The sequence below is a fragment of the Ischnura elegans genome, unplaced genomic scaffold (assembly GCF_921293095.1).
Source record: "Ischnura elegans unplaced genomic scaffold, ioIscEleg1.1, whole genome shotgun sequence".
In the NCBI taxonomy this organism is placed as follows: Eukaryota; Metazoa; Arthropoda; class Insecta; order Odonata; family Coenagrionidae; genus Ischnura; species Ischnura elegans.
This window is the reverse complement of record NW_025791686.1, coordinates 1-22,475: the sequence shown is the minus strand read 5'-3', so window position 1 is coordinate 22,475 and position 22,475 is coordinate 1. Positions and strand designations below refer to the sequence as shown.

General features: G+C 42.9%; 5 protein-coding genes and 2 non-coding genes across 7 annotated transcripts; 5 read left to right on the top strand and 2 right to left on the bottom strand.

Moving 5' to 3' along the window:
- The first annotated feature begins 1,736 nt into the window (after positions 1 to 1,736).
- LOC124173454 (late histone H1-like) lies at positions 1,737 to 4,359 on the top strand. Its single transcript, XM_046552920.1, has one exon. It carries the CDS (start codon positions 3,566 to 3,568, stop codon positions 4,286 to 4,288), a length of 723 nt encoding a protein of 240 aa, XP_046408876.1. The 5' UTR covers positions 1,737 to 3,565; the 3' UTR covers positions 4,289 to 4,359.
- A 781-nt stretch (positions 4,360 to 5,140) lies between these two features.
- Positions 5,141 to 5,705, bottom strand: LOC124173455 (histone H3). The gene has a single exon (XM_046552922.1). The coding sequence runs from the start codon at positions 5,608 to 5,610 to the stop codon at positions 5,200 to 5,202; it is 411 nt and encodes a 136-aa protein (XP_046408878.1). The 5' UTR covers positions 5,611 to 5,705; the 3' UTR covers positions 5,141 to 5,199.
- Positions 5,706 to 5,778: 73 nt separating this feature from the next.
- LOC124173457 (histone H4) lies at positions 5,779 to 6,177 on the top strand. Its single transcript, XM_046552924.1, has one exon. It carries the CDS (start codon positions 5,791 to 5,793, stop codon positions 6,100 to 6,102), a length of 312 nt encoding a protein of 103 aa, XP_046408880.1. The 5' UTR covers positions 5,779 to 5,790; the 3' UTR covers positions 6,103 to 6,177.
- An 869-nt stretch (positions 6,178 to 7,046) lies between these two features.
- LOC124173456 (histone H2A) lies at positions 7,047 to 7,574 on the bottom strand. The gene has a single exon (XM_046552923.1). The coding sequence runs from the start codon at positions 7,493 to 7,495 to the stop codon at positions 7,121 to 7,123; it is 375 nt and encodes a 124-aa protein (XP_046408879.1). The 5' UTR covers positions 7,496 to 7,574; the 3' UTR covers positions 7,047 to 7,120.
- A 105-nt stretch (positions 7,575 to 7,679) lies between these two features.
- LOC124173453 (histone H2B) lies at positions 7,680 to 8,096 on the top strand. Its single transcript, XM_046552919.1, has one exon. The coding sequence runs from the start codon at positions 7,685 to 7,687 to the stop codon at positions 8,054 to 8,056; it is 372 nt and encodes a 123-aa protein (XP_046408875.1). The 5' UTR covers positions 7,680 to 7,684; the 3' UTR covers positions 8,057 to 8,096.
- An 897-nt stretch (positions 8,097 to 8,993) lies between these two features.
- LOC124173458 lies at positions 8,994 to 9,112 on the top strand. The gene has a single exon (XR_006868567.1). It is a non-coding gene; the product is annotated as a 5S ribosomal RNA (ribosomal RNA).
- A 9,433-nt stretch (positions 9,113 to 18,545) lies between these two features.
- On the top strand, positions 18,546 to 18,664 carry LOC124173459. The gene has a single exon (XR_006868568.1). It is a non-coding gene; the product is annotated as a 5S ribosomal RNA (ribosomal RNA).
- The last annotated feature ends 3,811 nt before the right edge of the window (positions 18,665 to 22,475 follow it).

Sequence of the window (22,475 nt, the reverse complement as noted above, 5' to 3'; positions counted from 1 at the left end):
GGATGCGTTTTAAAACGTTAACAATAGTAAAACATACGTTAGTGTCGAGTTTCGTATCGTTAGAATAATTAGTTTAAAAAATATTCCAGTAGAAGTGCCTGAAATATTGCGGAGGCTAAATATTCAATAACAACATTATGTCCTATAAACAGTGAAAACCAGCGGATTCTGGTGGGACAAGTTTTAGAACAATAGGAGAAATAAGGCAATTGTTGGTGAAGAGTGTCAGTGCGATTGAATTAATGGTTTAATTAATATGTTACACTCCCTGGCTGTCGACATGAAATTCCTAGGGTCAAACTCAATATCATTTATAAAAACCATAGTTACCGAGGGATTTCGACGGGATACGTTTTAAAACGTTAACAATAGTAAAACATACATTAGTGTCGAGTTTCGTATCGTTAGAATAATTAGTTTAAAAAATATTCCAGTTGAAGTGACTGAAATATTGCAGAGGCTAAATATTGAATAACAACATTATGTCCTATAAACAGTGAAAACCAGCGGATTTCAGTGGGACAAATTTAAAAACAATAGGAGAAATAAGGCAATTGTTGGTGAAGAGTGTCAGTGCGATTGAATCAATGGTTTAATTAATATGTTACAATGTGTGTATGACAAAATGACATTAAATGTGTCACACTCAAAATTATTCATAAAAACCATAATTACCGAGGGATTTTGACGGGATGCGTTCTAAAACGTTAACAATAGTAAAACATACATTAGTGTCGAGTTTCGTATCGTTAGAATAATTAGTTTAAAAAATATTCCAGTTGAAGTGACTGAAATATTGCAGAGGCTATATATTGAGTAACAACATTATGTCCTATAAACAGTGAAAACCAGCGGATTTTGGTGGGACAAGTTTTAAAACAATAGGAGAAATAAGGCAATTGTCGGTGACGAGTGTCAGAGCGATTGAATTAATGGTTGAATTAATATTTTTCAATCTCAGGCTGACAACATGAAATTCCTAGAATCAAACTCAATATCATTTATAAAAACCATAGTTACCGAGGGATTTTGATGGGAGACGTTTTAAAACGTTCTTAAAGTGAAAACAAACATTATTGAGTAGTATCATAGTCTCTGAATGAATACTTTCAAAATACGCCATTTTTTGGGTTGTAAGTAAGCGAAGACAAGAAAATTAAGACAAATATTCGTGACAAGTGTCAGTGCAACGGAGTAAATAGTTTTAAAAATGTGTTACAGTTGCTAATGAGTTAATCAAATTTCCATTTTCATACTCAAAATTATTTCTAAAAACCATAAATACCGTGGGATTTGGACGGGAGACGTTTCAAAACTTAGGTGTATTCAAAAAGAACATTATTGCGGAGTTCCGTAGCCACAGAATGAATACTTTGAAAAATATCCCATATTATGTGTCTGACAGCAAATGCTGATTTTTCAATATCAACGTTATGTCATATGAACAGTAAAAACCAGTGAATTTTGATGGGACCGGTTTTAAAACGACAAGGAAATTAAGGCAATTATTCGTGACTAGTGTCAGTGCGACTGATTCCATGGTTTAAGAAATATATTGTAATCCGTTGCTGACAAAAACAAATTTCCAATGCCATACTCCAAATTATTCATAAAAAGCAATAATTACCGAGGGATTTGGACGGGAGACGTTTTAGAACGTGAATATAAATTGAAACAAACATTATCGTGGACCTTCAGTGCGACGGAATTGAAAATTTCAACAATGTTCCATGCTCTGTGCCCGTCACATTGCAAAGTGTCCGTTTAAACTCAACAGGTGAGCGTGGAAACCACACTTCCGGTCGGATTTTCACGAGGCACGTTTTAAAACGTGCAGAAAAATGACACAATTAATTATTTGGAGACAAAGTTCGACAGAATAATAGCTACGTTAATGCCACATACGTGGCTACTGCGACAGCGCACGATGTATTCGTCGTAGGCGTGTGACATTTCGTCATAACATGCAGATTGTCACTTCATGCATTGCAATAGGGATATGTGAAGTTCGAAAGGAATAACTCCGAAGTCGTACTCGCTCTTTTCCTTCGTAATTCCGCATTCAGACAGTGAAATGCATCGGAAATATTGACAAACGAAGTAACTCAAAGGAAAATTGATTTGCCAAAAGAGGTAATTGTAAGAATGCCGAAACAACAAATACCACGTTTCAGGAAATAGCAAAGTTAGGTTTCAAACTTGGACATTACCGTAGAGAGTGGAATTAATCCACAGAACAATGTACGAAAAACGAACAAAGGGAAAGTTATCGATCGGCGATGTGAAGAGTACATCTTTTCCCTTGCACGTCCGTATTCACGAATACACGTTTCCTGCGGGAAAGACACATCATTTCCAATCCCGAAGTGGCGTGTGGTAATTTAAGTAATACGTGTAACGCGCCACGTCGTCACAATGTTGTAGGGAACGGTAATTCATTTTCACAAAAGTCATTCAAAATCAGCCTTCTCACACACAGAAAATCGCAGTCATCAATTTCCAGAATCGCACGCAAGACCAGAAATATCCTGCGACTCGAGTATGGAAAAGCCAGTCTCACTCGACAATCCCTCCCGTCGAGGCGTAATTTTTTTTTCACCAACCTTTCGCAATCCCTGCCCAGGAATCAAATTCACCACATTCCCCCCAGAATAGGCACAGAAAGCGCACGGAGTGAAACGAACGGGGCGAACCGAAAACCGTAGGAGCGTCAAACGGAGTCATTCCATTTCCTTCGAATATCACGATTCGCGGCGCAATCGGAGCACTCTCGCGACATTCAGCCCCCGCCGGAAAGGGGAAACGATAATCGAGTGCCGCCGTTTGCGGAATAACGGCACGAGAACAAAAATTATGGACATTCGTCCGCTTCTCCCGGGGATCGCGGGTTCGCGGCAGCGCGAACGATCGCAGTCGCACGCGGAAAGAGTGATTTCGGCGTCGCGAAAAGGCGAGATCGAGGGAAACAGTCGCGTTTCGGCGACGCCGAAGTGGCGTCTCGATCGTCGATCGAAATCGCCGCAAACTCGGATCGAAAAGTGCAACAGACGAATGCACAACCGCGGATCGAGTCGTCGCGACACGACGCCGATCCGTCCGACAGGCACATCTTCCGACCATCGTTCTCCGTCCGCGGGGCGCCGTCCAGACCGGCGCCGGCGTGCCGGCACACGCAGGAAGGTTCAGAGAAACGGCGAGGCAGGTCGCCGATCGACCACGCGAACCCGCGACGCCACGGCGACACTTTAATTATCGGGTCGGAAGGCGCGCCGGTGACATGCCGTATTTCGCTCGGGCGCCGCGGCGCCCGCGACGTTCCGGTCGCCGACGGCGGGCCGCCCGCGCGCGGCCGGGACTGTCGCCTCGCGCGTCGAGATCGGACGCCGACGTCGGAGCCGCCGGCGCCGTCCGAAACGATAAAGTGCGAGACGAAGTCGAGTACAAAGATTCGAAGGAGAACGCCGACGACAAGTTCGACAGCGGCGAACGCGCTCCGAAATGGTACGATATCTCGAAGGTGGGAAACGCGAAATTTTGAAAATTTTCATACCTCTCGTCCGAGACCATGGCAGACGCTACCGCAGCAGCCGCAGCAGCGCCCCCGGCGGCCCAGCCGTCCGGCACCGCAGCCGTCAAGCCCCTGCCCGCCGCCTCCGCAGCATCCAAGAAGGCCAGCAAGGGCGCCGCCTCCAAGAAGGCCCGCGCAAAGCCCTCGCATCCACCGACCTCCGAGATGGTCAACAACGCCGTCAAGAGCCTCAAGGAACGCGGCGGCTCCTCCCTCCAGGCCATCAAGAAGTACATCGCCGCCTCCTACAAGGTCGACGCCGAGAAGCTCTCCCCCTTCATCAAGAAGTACCTCAAGTCCGCCGTCACCTCCGGCACACTCGTACAGACCAAGGGCAAGGGAGCGTCGGGGTCCTTCAAGCTGAGCTCCACCACGCTGAAGGACAAGGCTGCACCCGCTGCAGCCAAGGCGAAGAAGACCGCAGCCAAGAAGACCGCCGCGGCCAAGAAGCCGAAGCCCGCGAAGAAGGAGAAGGCTGCCACCAAGCGGTCCGCGCCCAAGGAGCGCTCCAAGTCCGCGCCTCCTGCGAAGAAGGCAAAGAAAGCAGACAAGCCCAAGAAGAAGCCCGCAGCAGCCAAGCCAGCGGCGAAGGCAGCAAAGTCCCCATCGAAGGCAAAGAAGGCGCCCACCAAGCCCAAGGCGCCCAAGCCCAAGAAGACGCCCACCAAGCCCAAGCCCGCGGCAGCAAAGAAGGCCGCCGCCGCCCCCAAGAAGAAGTGAGCGACCGAACCTCGCAGGTTCACCGAACTTCGATGTACGCGAAGTTCAATTTAGGCCCTCTTAAGGGCCATCAAGTCATACAGATGACTATTTTCCATGCTTAAAACAAAATTCCAAACTCCTTCACCTTACCCAATAAAGTTTCAAACCTTACCCATTGAAGGAAATGAGTAGATGGACAATATTCCTTCTACAAAACCGCTAATTTTACGTCAAATTAATGCACCTTCCATTGAAGGTTGTCAGATAATTTTTTGGCAGTAAAAATTTACCTATGAACCTAAGTTTCGAAAGAGACGTCTGCTGCAGCAGAAAGCCTGATTGCTCAAAAGAATGAAGTATTTGCGTTTCACATATTTGCAACCAAGACGGTCGATTGTTGAAAACAATGAAATCTTGGCGAATGTCATTGTTGCATTAGTATTTTCCGTGACAAAACTGCTGGCGGAAAACAATCGTCGCGCATGGCAACATCTCCTGACGACATTTTTTGAGTTCGAGAGATGCCTACATTGTCGTAACTCGATAAACGATTGAGTGTACTCCTGACTTTGTTATTCTGAAAGAACTTCGAAATTTCCGTTACTTATGAAATTTAAATTGCCATTCTGTAAAGATAACATTTTCCGTCAGGAAACTGCCAGGATGCCAAGCACTCCATCTGCAAAAAAACATCTTTTCATAAGTTATATTCATACCTTCCAGTATTTTTCTATACTATTTTTCATTAGTTAATTATAATTATCATTAATTACAACTTTATTATTTTTTCATTCTCTTTCAGCTTTTCTTTATGAAATATTATTTCATTCTCGTCGATGAAAGCAATGGGAAACAATCGTCTGTATGACGTCTAGTCCTGAAAAGGACTTTTGTTTTTGTGCCGACAAGAAGTCGACAGCGACGACGATCTAAGCGCGCTCTCCGCGGATACGGCGTGCCAGCTGGATGTCCTTTGGCATGATGGTGACGCGCTTGGCGTGGATGGCGCACAGGTTGGTGTCCTCGAAAAGACCCACGAGGTAGGCCTCGGACGCCTCCTGCAAAGCCATTACGGCGGAGCTCTGGAAGCGGAGGTCGGTCTTGAAGTCCTGGGCGATCTCACGGACCAGGCGCTGGAAGGGCAGCTTGCGGATCAGAAGCTCGGTGCTCTTCTGGTATCTCCTGATCTCTCGGAGGGCCACGGTACCTGGGCGATACCTGTGGGGCTTCTTCACTCCACCGGTGGCCGGCGCGCTCTTGCGAGCGGCCTTGGTGGCCAGCTGCTTCCTGGGGGCTTTGCCTCCGGTCGACTTACGGGCTGTCTGCTTGGTACGTGCCATTTTCCTGTCGGGAAAGTAACTGAAGCGGCCGATTTCTCGACCCAATATATTGGCATGAGTGTGTAGACTCTTACATGTGCCGAAATGTGATTGGCTGAGAGTGCGAGACCGTCGAAAGACGTTATAAAAAGAAAGCAGAACGTGGCGCAACCACGACTCTCTCACCGAGACAGCAGCAACATGACTGGACGTGGCAAGGGAGGAAAAGGCTTGGGGAAAGGAGGCGCCAAGCGTCATCGCAAGGTTCTTCGCGACAACATCCAGGGCATCACCAAGCCAGCCATTCGCCGTTTGGCCCGCCGTGGAGGAGTCAAGCGTATCTCCGGACTCATCTACGAGGAGACCCGCGGTGTCCTCAAGGTGTTCCTGGAGAACGTGATCCGTGACGCCGTCACCTACACCGAACACGCCAAGAGGAAGACCGTTACCGCCATGGACGTCGTGTACGCCCTCAAGCGCCAGGGACGCACCCTGTACGGATTCGGTGGTTAGATTTCCATCGTGGCAGCAGCCCATTACATCTGGCAGCTGCATCATCGAATAACAAAGGTCCTTTTCAGGACCATAGAACATGCAGGATATTATTTGCCATTGCTTAAACACGTCGCAATCACAGAAATGTGATGTCAACGATAACAAATGAAATATCAGGTAATGATGGAGTGTAAATAAAAGAACATCAATGGAATACAACTTATTTTGTCACTAATCACAAAATTAAGTAAGTTATTATGCTATTAAACCTAATACGTTCATCCATACTGAAAGTTCATTTAGTAAACTGCTGAGGGACGATCAATGTGTTTTTTTTATCCATCCAAGTTAAGCGACTTCAACAATAATGGTCGCTCAGTGTTCCATTCCCAGTACTAATTGTTGCAGTTTCAAGCGGCACAAGCCGTTGCCATTGTCGTCTATTGATAGTGTGTTGCGTTACTTAGCAACGACCAAATGCCTTCATCGCTTTTGTAACAATTCTTCGGCCGAATGCGGTGATTGTGACATATTGTTAGACATCGCCTATCAGTTACTTAGAAACGCACTGCTGCCAACATATTTTAAATTTGCTACATAGTATCGCGACTTTTTTGCTACTTTGGATATCCATTCAAATGTGTTCCTTGACACATTGTTATGCATCATTAATTAAGAAACGCACAGCTGCCACAATGTTTTCAAATTTCTACATAGTAGCGCTACGTTTTCCTTGCATTGCATATCATTTCCACTGTTTTACTTTTTCACAGCGAAGCTATACTAGATCAACAATTTTTTCACTTCATTACACTTCACCCGTCAATATTATTAAATGTATTATAATTATCTACAAGCATTACTACTTGACAACTCGATTCACCTACATGACAAATGGAAAGTAATTTCTAGACTATTTTTCGTGCGTATTTTGGGAAGTATACCAATTTTTGACATAGTCGTAAGACTGACAGACCTTGATGGTTTGCGGTCCTAAAAAGGACCATTTTTTATTCTCTTCCAAGAAAGAGATCGCTTAAGCCTTCTTCTCGGTCTTCTTGGGCAGAAGCACGGCCTGGATGTTGGGCAAGACACCACCCTGGGCGATGGTGACGCCTGAGAGGAGCTTGTTCAACTCCTCGTCGTTACGGATGGCCAGTTGGAGGTGACGAGGGATGATCCTAGTCTTCTTGTTGTCACGGGCGGCGTTACCGGCCAACTCCAAAACTTCTGCGGCGAGGTACTCCATGACGGCGGCCAGGTACACGGGGGCACCGGCACCGACACGCTCGGCGTAGTTGCCCTTGCGGAGAAGACGGTGAATACGTCCCACGGGGAACTGAAGTCCGGCCCTGCTGGAACGGGACTTGGACTTCCCCTTGACTTTGCCTCCCTTTCCTCGTCCGGACATGATGAATCAAGTTGTTTTCGGCGCTACGGTGCAGACCTCACGACGAATCGTTGACAGCGGACAGCTCCCCGTGTGGTTTATACATATTCTGGGCTGCCGCTGGCCGGTGCCTCAGCCTAATCGACCAATCGCGAATCGGCTGGTCCTGCCTCTACGGGTTATAAACTGACCCAGGATTTTGATACCAACATGCCACCCAAGACTAGCGGAAAGGCTGCCAAGAAGGCCGGCAAGGCCCAGAAGAACATCTCCAAGGGAGACAAGAAGAAGAAGCGCAGGAGGAAGGAGAGCTACGCAATCTACATCTACAAGGTGTTGAAGCAGGTCCACCCTGACACCGGTATCTCCTCCAAGGCCATGAACATCATGAACTCCTTCGTCAACGACATCTTCGAGAGGATCGCCGCCGAGGCTTCCCGTCTCGCTCACTACAACAAGCGCTCCACCATCACCTCCAGGGAGGTGCAGACCGCCGTCAGGCTCCTGCTCCCCGGTGAACTGGCCAAGCACGCCGTGTCTGAGGGCACCAAGGCTGTGACCAAGTACACCAGCTCCAAGTAAATTACTTGGTAGCGCCCCAACGGCCCTTTTTAGGGCCCTACATCATTCAGTGTGATGTTTCCATTGCTTACTTCAACGACAAAAACGAAGTTCCACTTTAAAATTCACAACGGTAGTCCATATCTCATTTTTAGTGCTCAGAAGGTCCTAATTTTTATGATTAATCCTTGGTTGCCATAGCAACAGATTGTTGATCATTCATCAGTTATTTCATTCCAACAGTCTGTGATTGTTGCCGTCGCATTGTCAAAGCGAAGTGTGACGGTGTCTCCGGGCTCTCTCAAATGTTCAAGTTCAAAAGTCGTTTTTCCACGAGCGTAACAGATACAATGTTCCCACAAATTAATAATTTATGCAACATTATTTTCTCTTTCCTTATCTTCATGGCAGATGTTTTTCCTTTCCCTCTATCGCGTACATGAATTTCTACTATCGCTATATGTAAAGTCCTCCGTAACGTCTCCACAGTTCCTCGTTGCATGACAATCCGTCCAGTGCGTTCAAATTTTGTCTACTTGCAGCCGCACGAGACGATCGTTAATGTTATTTCCTTGTTATGACAACAAAAGGCACTTTGTTACTCAGAAAACTGGTGGGACAGTTTCTCTTACGTCAAACCGTTTGTCCGTTATTCCATCATTTTCAGTTCACTCCATATTCCACGTTGGCAGCCCATTGTAATCCATCTTCGAAAGCCTCTACTTTGTCACGGGAGGTCCGCGCTTCAGCTGTCTTCCTTTCCGCAACATTTATGAAAACTAACTCTTACAGATCCATTTCCGAAACTGATACTTTTGAAATGGAATTTATGCGCCGTTGATGCTCAATTTCATTCCTGTATGACATTTAACTCCAAATTGTTACAAAGTCAGATAGTGAACTATCGAATCTAATCACCGAATGAGTATAACATTCTTCAAAAGCCATACATATCTTCGCCAACGGCCATACCACGTTGAATACACCGGTTCTCGTCCGATCACCGAAGTTAAGCAACGTCGGGCCCGGATAGTACTTGGATGGGTGACCGCCTGGGAACACCGGGTGCTGTTGGTATCACTTTTTATTTTTTTCCCCTATCCTTATGAGAACTAATTACAAGTTATTCACCACATGCATGCGTTGAAGGATGTGCATTGCATTTTCTTTTACGTGAAATGGCAGTACTCCCACTTCCTTCAAGTGAAACGATTGAAACACGCCACTTCAGTTTTCCCAGTTAACTTTTCCTTATCGCGCAGAACGCTGCCTTTGTGCAGTCCATGCCATTTCTTAGGCCCATACCATTCCTTCCGTATTCTACACGTAAGTTACTTACATCGTACATACTGAAAAAAATCATTTCGCTCGAGTAAATTCCGTAAGTATAGTAAATGACATCTCATGAAGGAAACGTCGGTGATTACAGCGAAAATTATATTGTTCCACGAACGATCGATATAACTTTTTTATTCACCACTCTTGGATAATATATTTCTGTTCCTAGGTTGATACATTCGTTGTCATTCGTAGAGAAACCGCGCTTAAAACAGTCAAGCCCGGAAAATTTACATAAAGTAATGTAACGCCGAACAATGTACTTCTCGAAATTATTCCTTGAGAGAACTGCTTTTCCTGTCTGCATTCCATAATGCTCCATTTCCTGCGAATCCATTTTTAAAATGAAATGCATACCCAAAATAATTTCGATCATGAAACAGTTGACACAACAACAGGCGACATTCACTAAGCGATGGGAGCTGAAAGAAATCGCCATTACAGTAACAAGCACACCGTTGCTACAGACATTTTTCAGAAACACATTTTCAAATATCGAGTACATGAAATAACGGAATTGAGAGACACTAAAGCACATCCAACTACTGCGGGAAACTGGCAACTATTAAACTTAAAAAAATATTTTAACTCAGCTACCACGAGCTATGCATTGCCAGAAAATGCCGAGAAAAATTCTTTAAAAAAAGAAGACGAAGGTCAATTTGTGAAATGCTTTCAACGATTAGTATTCTCCTTTAAGATTTTCTGGAAACGAAAATTAATTCATAGCGTAATAATTAAAACCCTGCTACGTGCGATTCCCTTCATTAACCGGATCGGCTATTGATCATTCATCATTCCTTTTCTTACACGTGTGTTGCGTCAAAAGGTGGAAGATACAAACGACGTAATGTCAGGTGTCACTGACAAACTTGCAACAATGTAATAATTAATCTCGTCATCCGCATCCCGGGACAAGTATTGCATCGTGAGTGCTCAAAAAGTAACACGCGCTGCCGCTAGATGGTGCGACGGAGGCCACTCCGCAGTCCGGTGCCTGCCTCGCCGGGCGCGTGCAAACACAAGTTTGAACGTTCGATCCCCCGAGGGAGAGCGCACCCGGGCTATTGTTTACGACCGAGGTCAACAATGCCAATGCATACGCTGTCGAGTCCTCGGATCTTGACTGTCTCGAACAATTACTATTAATGACAGCAATGGCACATAGCCTTTTCGTCCGAAGACGCAAAGCTTGCGTCCGTTTCGCACGTAAAACCACTTATAAATTCAATCTATGAACACATCATTGTAAACCTGCACATTTCTCATCGTTGGTGAATGTTAATTTTGACTGAAGGAAATTAAATCCGGGCAATGCTATTAACTGCCGACCACCGAGCGTCGCTCGGCGTATCGCATTTTATTTTCGCGTTCAAAACTAGCGGACCACTTCCACTCCCATACGAATTGAGTTCCTGCAAGTCTCGACACGCACACTGACTAGGCAGCCGGTATCGGGGGTGTCGAGCCTGGAGAAAAGCAAAACAAAATGCTGTCGTCCGAACTTGCGTGTCATGCGATGGATAAAATTGTGCTCCCGGAACATGAAGGACGCAATTTCTTTCTTTCATTATGTCTCGTTTACGTTGTAATGGCACGCCTGCAATCGGTTAAACGAAAAAAAAGCTTGCAGATGCATTCGAGAAATACATTAATCGCGGAGTTGTTTCGTGAACGATTCATTACATCAATTCCATTACAGATTTATTGTAACAGTTACTCATCAAACGCACGACGTCCTACGAAGCACAATTTCGACGGCCTATCAAAGACAATGAAACGCAAACGTACGATACTTACTATCGATACTTAATTCGCAACAATAAGAATTTTTCAATGCAAGCAATTAGTAGTGGTACACTTCCCACACGCAAATCGGTGCAACAACTTCAGCGTCAGTACTTGTTCAAACAATTGAAAACAACTGCAATGAAACCAGCAAACACCCGGTTGCTAAGGATAATTAGCACGTCAACAATCACATTTCTCATTCCCTTCCCCGGGAAAGACCAGCGATTATAAAGTTTGATGTAATGACATCGAGTAATTATCACCCATGGCGAAACCTTTTGAAATTTCGAGCCCCTACGGTTACCTCGTAACAATCAGTAACGCATTGAAAGAGCACAGTTTACATTTTTTCCCGAAAATCATAACACATGCGGTGTGCGAAAATGAGTGTCGAGGACTTAAAATAGTCTTCGACGCTTTGCACAATGCGTTCCCACATTTCCGATAACCAACGATGAACATAATTTTGCAAAATCACAAATAAACTTGCGTATGAGTGCCGCTACTTACAACATTTCACGGTTTCCATTCAATCATATGACAATGGCGTTTTGCTGGTCTCCAATTTCACGAGTCTGAGGAAACGTTTGTGATTTGACGTTTTACAATTAATTCCTTTTCCATATCCGATAAAATTCTTTTGGCCTCCGTGATGCTAACACTACGCTTTTCAAGTCACATGTCAACTTAACACAGCATTACCATGGAATGTTATCGTTGCCCTAATTAATTATGTAGTTCCACTGCGAAGAAGTTATGAAATATCACACAAGGAATTATATTCGGACGAAAGGCACGTTAACAATAATCAACGCCGGCTGACAGTGGAAATGCGGTGTGCACTATTCGACATCGCTGACTGCTTTCATAACAGCAGTCCAAATACATAGCATTACACTTATTATTAATCCGGATCTGCCAATGCACATAACTTCACACATACAGAGTATACGACCACGATGTAACACCGTAAACACTTCCATTAAAATATTCCGTAATAAATTTTGTGAAACCAAACAATCCGTTGCTAAGGAATTCGCGAAAAATGTTCTTCCTTCAACTCCTTCGTCAACATTTCAAACAGTGCACAGTGCCTAAGATACAAAGTGCAAGGGAAAACCATCAACGTCTTAGCACATTCAAAGGCAAACACTTTTAAATTATGCCACGATTCACTCAACTTGAAACAATTAAGGACGCCACGAGTAATTTATGTTTTCTTACGATGCACAATTAAACGCTGGGATCAATCAACCGTCATCATCGTCAAACAGTGTATTAATCACATCACAGTTCACTTTTCTACACAAAAGAGAAAGCCAAGGAATAACACAGACAACGATTATGAATGTAAAAAGTGGAAAAATAAGTAACAGCGTACTTACTCGGCTCTTCGGCTGTAGATCACAATCGCTGTTGTCAACACACTTCATTCCCGTACATTTCACTAACTTTTCCTATGCATCCAGCGACACAGACACTTTCAATCCTTTCCTCACGATTGCCAAGCGTCACAAAGAACACTACAGAACCGGCGTTATGTCAGTTACAGCTGATAAACATTATACAATTATCACTGATATTAGTTACTCGCGACGTCTTCTCACCACAGCTGCCGCAGCAAGAGCGATCGAGTGGTAATACAGATTCGGCCGCTAGATGGTGCGGGGGGAACCTCCAGCAGTCCACTGCGCGCATCGCTGTTGGGAATTAGGAATCGCGCGTGGGAAAGCAATTGGGATAATTATTCGCAACGCAGCGGCAATATGCGAATCCTTGCCATACCTAATGAACCATCGATTGTCAATTGTCGTGAACTATTAATGTTCTCCACAACAATGGCACATCGAACGACCAAATCCCCGCCTTAAAGTCGCATATAATATCGTAAATTAAGCCAAGATTCAAGCGCAATGTGGTGAACATTTGCATAATTGGAATATAGAGTACTCTTGTACCTCAAAATATCCACCAAAACGTACCGCATGATGCAGAGTCTTACGTGGTTTTCGACGATTTCCAAGCGATTTCAAACCAATATATCAAGTACGGATGTCACTGTTAACATTCGTATGGCGAAGGAAATGATGTAGCAATCAGGAATTACTGAAAGAGGCAGTACAATATGGGAAATGTTTGTGAGTTTGCCTTTGACGTTTGAAAAGTAATTCCTCTACTACGTCCGATAACATTCCTTGGGCTCCGTTATGCTAACAGTTCGCTTTTAAAATCACATGTTAAGTTATCACAGCTTACCATAAAACTGCCCAAATTATTTACGTTACAATATCCCTGCCCTAATTATTTACGTTATTCCGCTGCCAAGAAAAAATGAAATAGCACAAAAGGAATTACATTCCCACGAAAGGAACGTTAAGAATAACCAACGACGCCTGACGGTAGGAATGGGACGTGTAATCGTCAACATCGTTAATTGTTCTTTCATTGCACTTGCTAGACTTAGCATTGACACGTATTACTAATCAAGATCTGCCAATTAAAATCACTTCACTCATGCAAATTTAAGGACGACGATATAACACGCTAAACACTTCCATTTAATTATTCCGTATTCACTAATGTGAAACCAGCAATCCGTTGCTAAGGAAGAAATTAGCGAAAAATATTCTTCCTTCCACTCTTTCGTCAACATTTCAAACAGTGCACAGTGCCTAACATACAAAGTGCAAGGGATAACCATCAACGCCTTAGCACAGAAAAGGCAAACAGTTTTAAATTAAGCCACGATTCACTCAACTTGTAACAATTAAGGACGCCACGAATAATTTCGGTTTTCTTAGGATACACAATTACACGTTGGGATCAATCAACCGTCATCATCGTCAAACAGTGAATTAATCACTACACAGTTTACTTTTCCACACGAAAGAGAAACGCAAGGAACAACACAGTCAACGAATACGAGCGTGAAAAGTGTTTAAATAAGTAATAGCGTACTTACTCGGCTCGCTGGTTGTGGATCACAGTATTCACCTGCACGGCTATCAGAATCGCTGTTTTCATCACACTATTGATTCTCGTGCATTTCACTCACTTTTCCTATACATCCATCGACACAGACACTTTCACTCATTTCCTCGCGTTTGCTGTGCGTCACAAAGAACACTACATAACCGGCGTTATGTGAGTAACCGCTGATAAACATGGACTAATTATAACTGATAATAATTATTCGCGTCGTCTTCTCACGACAGCTACCGCTGATCGAGTAGTAATTCAGAATCCGCCGACAGATGGCGCGGGAGGCCTTTTCGCAGTCGCTCGCCGTGGACGTCCAGAGCGGAATTTGAAATATCGTCTCTCGGTGGGATTTCTATCCCGGATTGCGACTCGGCGCAAGTATGCGAACGCTAGCCACGATGAATGATTTATCGACTCATCCGCGGTCAATTGTCGTGAAATGCGGAAAAACAAATGTTGTCATTTACAACAATGAAACACCGCACTGTATTCCAACGACGCGAAGCACGGAATATATGTAAATAATCCATTCATCAAACACAGTATCGTTTAAACGTACATGATCGGAACACGACCGCCTCGTAAATGATCATCTGCCAGTGAAGTGACGACTGTCAAGCGGTGTCTTTCCTCCGCCCGCGATTTGCATTTCATTTCGGCGTTCGGAGGGAGCGGACCGCTTCGACTCCAGGCAGGAATACACTCCGTGCGGCTGACGATTCTCGGCATCGCGGGTGCAGGGCAGGGGGCCGCGAGGCAGAGAACATCTCGGACGTAGGTGCTCGTCGCGATAACACGGATAAGCGGGGAAAGAACTCGGCTCGGTTATACCTTAGGTTAGGTGATTAGAAGTGATTCATTGATTAGCCGTAAATACCGGACCATTTCATTAGCATATCGATTCCGCGACGAATGCAGTGAGCGATTTAACTGTTTGTCACCGTTCCTTCCTACTCTGAAAATGTTTCGTGCCCGAGTTGCTGCCCGCAGTTGTCCACGATTCAATTTTACATTTTCCCTAACGGTACCGTAAGTTCTTACTACATTTTTGCATGCCACGGTGAATGACAATCGTTCTCCAGTCTCTTTGCCATCGGAGTGAAGCGGAAATTACATCCTTTCGCGAGCGATCGAAGAATTTCCTTATGCGAATTAATTATTCCTCGTGAGTAGTCAGGTCTACTTTCCTTCCTCGATTGCACCCTACATACGTCAAATATCCTTCCTCTTCTCAATAAGTGATATCGTCACTGTCTGCCAGTGTCAACGACTTATCCTTAAACCAACTCCCATAGTTGTACATATTCGCAGTACACGAGAAAAGTTCGCAGAGTTTCGGAGTATAGCCGTACATTTAGTCAGTAAAGGGAGAGAACCGATTAATTAATATCTTATGAGTAGGCAATCCACATTTCTCTACACTGTATTAAAACGCACGGAACGACTTAATCCGTAGCAATAAATTTCCGTGCCTTCTGCCTTGAGTATATGTTAATGAACACACTCGTCTCTTCCACAATGATTTTCAAAGCATAACTCAATTATTTGGAAAGCTTTTCGTGACATTGAGCAGTTTCGCTTGAGCGCTGAACGATATAGTTACCCTTAGTAACGAAGTTATTTGGTTTCCTGTTGGCTGTTTGCTACACATAAACATTTCAATGCAAGACGTAACGCGAGTACAGCAAATAATGGAAACTTTGCATCGCTAATTCTTTCAACGTTACGTGCGACGTAACATAGCAACCAACGGTGGAAAATCATGGAATTCGCTTATCAAAAATGCCACTTCTTGCAAGTACTGCTAATTTTTATTAATAGGGGAATGTTGTCTGCTTAATATAAATTGCCTCCCGAAGACATATAAGACACGGGAAAAAAAATTCTGTGGCCTGTAAGTTGACAAATAGCAATCCAATTTCATACACTTTACCCAAATCCTTTGCTGATTTCTACCAAATATTTTGATGTCCCTCGTGAACCGAAAACTTTGATAAATTTAGTCATAACTCCATAATTCTAACATAATTTTTTTTCGTGCACCGCATTGGAAACCATTCTTGCCATTGTGTTACTTCAGCATGTTAATTAGGAATGGTTTGCAAGGGAAATGCAGAAAAAGCGAGAATGTTATTGATATTCTCCCCTTCTTCGGTTACTAGTGAATGACTGCGTCTCGTATTAATATACCATAAATTAACTAATAACAAGCTGGTCGCCTATTTCGCACTTGGCTGCGAACTGTCCGAGTATGGTTCCGCCGCCGCCGCTAGATGGTGCGGCGTGCTTCTCCCGGCGATTCACAGACTCTTTCTCTGCGCACATCGGCCGACGGAAAGGCGGCTACTGAAATAAGAAACATTCCTTCGGGTAACCGCGCGGGTGAGAAAATCCCAGAGCGCCTATTTTCCCCTTCATTAAATCACGGGAATGAAAGAAAATTCTAAAATGTGATGCATCATTCCCAATGCAGTCCCCCGTGACTTTGAAATAAATTTTTAGCCGTGGTGGACACGGAATATCGCAAACACCTTTTCCATACACACCGGAGTCGCGTTAAATGCCGGAATCGTCTAAAATTATGCTCCCTCGTCACGAGCATTTTCTTTCGTTGCAGTTGGAAAGTATTACTTGGCGAATCAGATTATTCAGCGTCCTTAGTGGAAGATGTATTTGTATCCCTCATTCTCTAATTCATTGATGAAGACTGTTTCAGAAAAAACCAGTGCGACGTAATCCATTTCGTGCAGTCAGTTATAAACATTTCCCTCCATACCGTTTCAAAGTTTTATTCGTCCACAAATTTTTTGTAACGCACTCTCTCTTCGTGCGAAGTACCGCCACGTGGAAAGAATCCGGGGGTGGGGAAATTCTTGGGTCAACGAAGACAACTTTCCTGGGAACCCGTGTGTGGGGTAGTTCCCACGCTTGGATCCGGGTGGTGGGGGACGGGTTCCCCCACCACGAACCTAAACGCAGCGAGTGGGGCAGGGGACGCCGGGAAGAAAAAAAGAAGTTCCAACGGGCGAATTTTTCAAAAGACGCAATGGCCTCCTTCGTTTGTTTCCCGTCGACGTAAAAAGTGAGTAAGTGTTTTCTATTCATGGCATCATTCAATACCTGCCGTATCGAAAGACTTGCAGGCGAGGATAATCACTCCAATGACAGCAACACATACTTTCATGGCATAGCACCATTAAAAATGTTGGAAAGGTAATCGACTGCCATTAATGGAAGTAGGGTTTTGCAAGGCTTCGAGATAACGTGTAATACTTGAAAAAAAGAAAAAAACGCTCAATGTATACCGTTCCTTCGTCAACAGTACACTTTCATTACTTTCACGCAATAGTCATGTCGAGGAATTTATCAATCAATGATCGGTGTACACGTCCAATGAAGTGTTTCCATAGCGCAAGTGAAATTTTAGGGTTGGAAATATTTCCGTCGGGCATACGTTTCACGAAAGCAAATGCCAGTCGCCCGCCTGTATGGGAACATGAAGGGGACTCTTGTTCCCACGGTCGGAAATGGTGGTGGGGGAAGGTACGTCTCCCCGACCGAGAAGCGGCAGCGTGTGACGTAAGCAACTGTCGGTAGGGGAGAACTTTGAATCGAGGTCGGCTCCCTGCCAACGGACAGTTTTTTTGAAGGGGCGCACTATCGTTCGTCATTCCTCCACGTAAATGTTACGAAATCGGTTCGCATCACAGGGGCAGTAATGCCACCTCATAATCGCAATTGGGAAAAAGAGTGAAGCGCGATAAGCGAGGAAGGATAATAATTTCCTATTCCGTAATATAACTCGGAGTAAAACCACGAATTCCTGTCTCCGTGGCAGTGTGTTGGCATTGGGAGATAGATAAATGACATAAAGAAAAATGTATGAATGTAGGGAAAAACATTTTGTTCCAAGAATGGTGAAAACGATTTTTTACACATTGCTTAACCAACAAAGAGCATAACACCGTCAAGTCCGGAAAATGTAGATGAAGAAATTGGAACGACAAGAATTATCTTTCTCAAATTAATTCCCTCGTTACGCATTACATAATCATCTTTTGCCAGAAAATTTCTTTGAAGAAGTAAATGCATCCCTTGCGTTACATCGATCATTAAACAGTCGAAACAACAACAGGCGACATTTACCAATGGATTAAAGCTGAAACGAATCGCCATTACACCAACAAGCACACCGTTACGAAAGACATTTTTCATAAACACATTTTCAAAGATGGACCAAAAGATATAACGGAATTGAGAATTGCTTAAGCATCAAGGGACTGTTGTCTGGAAATGGTAACTATTCAACAGAAACAAAAGCAGATACAACCGCGAAGAAACCAGATCTTCCTTCGATTCTCAAGTCATGATAACTTTTTGAGGATTCGGTCATGTACTCGCCAACGGCCACACCACGTACAATTCACCGGTTCTCGTTCGATCACCGAAGTTAAACTACGTAGGGCCCGGATAGTACTTGGACGGGTGACCGCCTGGGAATACCGGGTGCTGTTGGCATTACTTTTATTCTTCAACTTGTTTAAAAAAAAATATTTTCAATCACCTACCGCGAGCAATGCAGAGCCGGAATATGCCGCGAAAATTTCTTTTGAGAAAGAAATGTCACTATGTGAAATATTTTCTACATATTTTATTCGCGTGTTTCAAGAGTGACATTAATGTAGCGTTGGAGAGGAAAGGCTTTGGGAAAAATCCATTTTCAGTCATTACTGCAATCACTTCCTCGGAATTTATTCCTAATGCGAGAGTTTCGTTGATTCCGATATGTGGTGAATGAGAGAAATAGGTTTGGGAATAATTTTAATTTGCATGCCACGCGACACTTTCCTTCGATCCTCGGTTATCACAGCGGGATTACATACTCTAAAGGCATGGAAATCGGCTTCCGCTTCCCGGTGTCCATTGGGAGATGGCGTGCAGAGGGTTTTTCATTGAATTATTAAAAATAGTTTAAACTACCCAAGTAATTAATAACGGTCATTTTCAGAAAAGATAAGGTTTGAAGATTGTTATCATACCATCGATGTTCAACGGTACATCTCCCTAACCATCCCACGGTACGTTTTCGCGAAAGCACGAAATTTCGATGCTCGATCAACAATACGCCATTACCTTGGCAACGAGGCAAGACGAGAATCAACAACACAGGCGTACGGGTAATGACAGCGCAGCACTCATTGACGTGGAATTAGTTACATTTCTTGGTTAAACGTGGCATTCTCGGATGGTATAATACATTGTATCGTATGCTGGACTCATCGCCTGCCGTTTCACGGAACCGTGTCTCGGGAGGTGGTGCGCCCTAGTGGCAGTTGCGGAACTATCGGCTAGGATTCTTGCATCACACAAGAACCTCACGGAATTTGAGTAAAAATTTTAGGTATTAAAACGCAATTTGGAAGTGGTACTCGTCGCAAACACTGTGACAAGTGTTCCCTAATGTGCAAGTGAAGTCCCCGTGTCGATGTTGTCCCCGTGTTTGTGAAATGTATGGTAGAAGAAAGGCGGCGCAAAGTGAAGTGTTGGAAGGCGACAGAGGAAAAATTCGGAAAAAAAATCCGTTATTGCGTGTGAGTGAGAAAATGTGTTAACGCGAAGATATTGGAAGTGCATACTTTCATGTGAATGTGGTAATTATGTCGTTGCATTGCAAATACAACCAATACATCATTTGTTTGTTCAGGCTGAAGTTGGCCGATGTGTAGGAGTTTGCTGATAAGAAAGGCAAACGATAGGGAAATGTGGGCCGTAATGCAGTGAATTCATACATTAATTCTTTCGATAAATTACTGATCATGTTATTAGATAAAGGCTGGGCGTCGTTAGGGAAATATAATTTTCATGGTTAAATGTTGGAATGAGCTGTTATGTTGTCAACGCTTCGAGAGTACACAAACTGTGTCATTATGGAAATTAGTTTGTTTTATGCAATTAAACAGATCAGGAATAAGTGGTTTACCTTTCTTAGCATTTGAAAAGTTATGTGATGGAAATCGATACCCAAGGAGAGATATCATGATAGGTGAAGTTTGCAATTTGAAAACAAGTCTTAATTGTCGGGGCATTATGCAGAATAACATTGGTATTTGATGTTCGGAAATTGTAAAACTTGACTGGAGTATGCGTTTTAGGAAGTGTATCAATGGAAGCGTTAGTCTATGGGGATAGTTTGGGAATAGAATGATGATTGGGGGAATGTTGATATGTGCAGTTGTGGCATCAGGGCTTGGAGATTACATAATATGTGATATAAATGAAATTGTAATGAGTCGTGCAATGAAACTCGTCAGGAATACGTGCATTAAATCTTCCTTCGTTTTAAAAGTGAACTGGTGTTAATCCGTGAAAAAACATATTTTTGATAAGGGAACGGCAGACATTTGTGTGGCTGAGTAAATGAAATTCCAATTGTGATATTCAAAATTATTCATAAAAACCATAATTACCGAGGGATTTTGACGGGAGACGTTTTAAAACGTTCTTAAAATTAAAACATACGTTAGTGTGGAGTTTCATAGCCTTAGAGTTAATAGTATCAATAATATCCTATTTTGTGCCTGACCGTTTGCTAAACCTCAACTTTCAATATCAACATTATGTCCTATAAACCGTAAAAACCAGCGGATTTCCATGGGGCTACTTTTAAAACGACAGGAAAATGAAGGCAATTATTCGTGACGAATTTCAGTGCGACGGATTTAATAGCTTTAAAAAATATGTGAAGCCCAGGAGCTGACAAAATGCAATTTCAATTGCCATACACAAAATTATTTATAAAAATCTTAATTACCGAGGGATTATGTTGGGAGACGTTTATAATCGTAGATAATATTGAAGCATTCATAAGTGTAGAGTTTCATAGCCCTAGAGTTAGTAATTTCAAAAATATCCCATTTCAAGTGCCTGATATATTGCAAGGGATGAATTTCCAATATACACATTATATCTCATAAACCGTTAGAAGCATCGGATTTTGATGGGACAGGTTTTAAAACGATAGGAGAAATAAGGCAATTGTTGGTGACGAGTGTCAGTGCGATTGAATCAATGGTTTAATTAATATGTTACAATGTGTGAATGACAAAATGACATTAAATGTGTCACACTCAAAATTATTCATAAAAACCATAATTACCGAGGGATTTTGACGGGATGCGTTTTAAAACGTTAACAATAATAAAACATACGTTAGTATCGAGTTTCGTAGCGTTAGAATAATTAGTTTAAAAAATATTCAAGTTGAAGTGACTGAAATATTGCAGAGGCTAAATATTGAATAACAACATTATGTCCTATAAACAGTGAAAACCAGCGGATTTTAGTGGGACAAGTTTTAAAACAATAGGAGAAATAAGGCAATTGTTGGTGACGAGTGTCAGTGCGATTGAATCAATGGTTTAATGAATATGTTACAATGTGTGAATGACAAAATGACATTAAATGTGTCACACTCAAAATTATTCATAAAAACCGTATTTACCGAGGGATTTTGACGGGATGCGTTTTAAAACGTTAACATTAGTAAAACATACGTTACTGTCGAGTTTCGTATCGTTAGAATAATTAGTTTTAAAAATATTCCAGTAGAAGTGCCTGAAATATTGCAGAGGCTAAATATTGAATTACAACATTATGTCCTATAAACAGTGAAAACCAGCGGATTTTGGTGGGACAAGTTTTAAAACAATAGGAGAAATAAGGCAATTGTTGGTGACGAGTGTCAGTGCGATTGAGTCAATGGTTTAATTGATATGTTACAATGTGTGAATGACAAAATGACATTAAATGTGTCAAACTCAAAATTTTTCATAAAAACCATAATTACCGAGGGATTTTGACGGGATGCGTTTTAAAACGTTAACAATAATGAAACATACGTTAGTGTCGAGTTTCGTAGCGTTAGAATAATTAGTTTGAAAAATATTCCAGTTGAAGTGACTGAAATATTGCAGAGGCTAAATATTGAATAACAACATTATGTCCTATAAACAGTGAAAACCAGCGGATTTTGGTGGGACAAGTTTTAAAACAATAGCAGAAATAAGGCAATTGTTGGTGACGAGTGTCAGTGCGATTGAGTCAATGGTTTAATTGATATGTTACAATGTGTGAATGACAAAATGACATTAAATGTGTCACACTCAAAATTATTCATAAAAACCATAATTACCGAGGGATTTTGACGGGATGCGTTTTAAAACGTTAACAATAATAAAACATACGTTAGTGTCGAGTTTCGTAGCGTTAGAATAATTAGTTTGAAAAATATTCCAGTTGAAGTGACTGAAATATTGCAGAGGCTAAATAT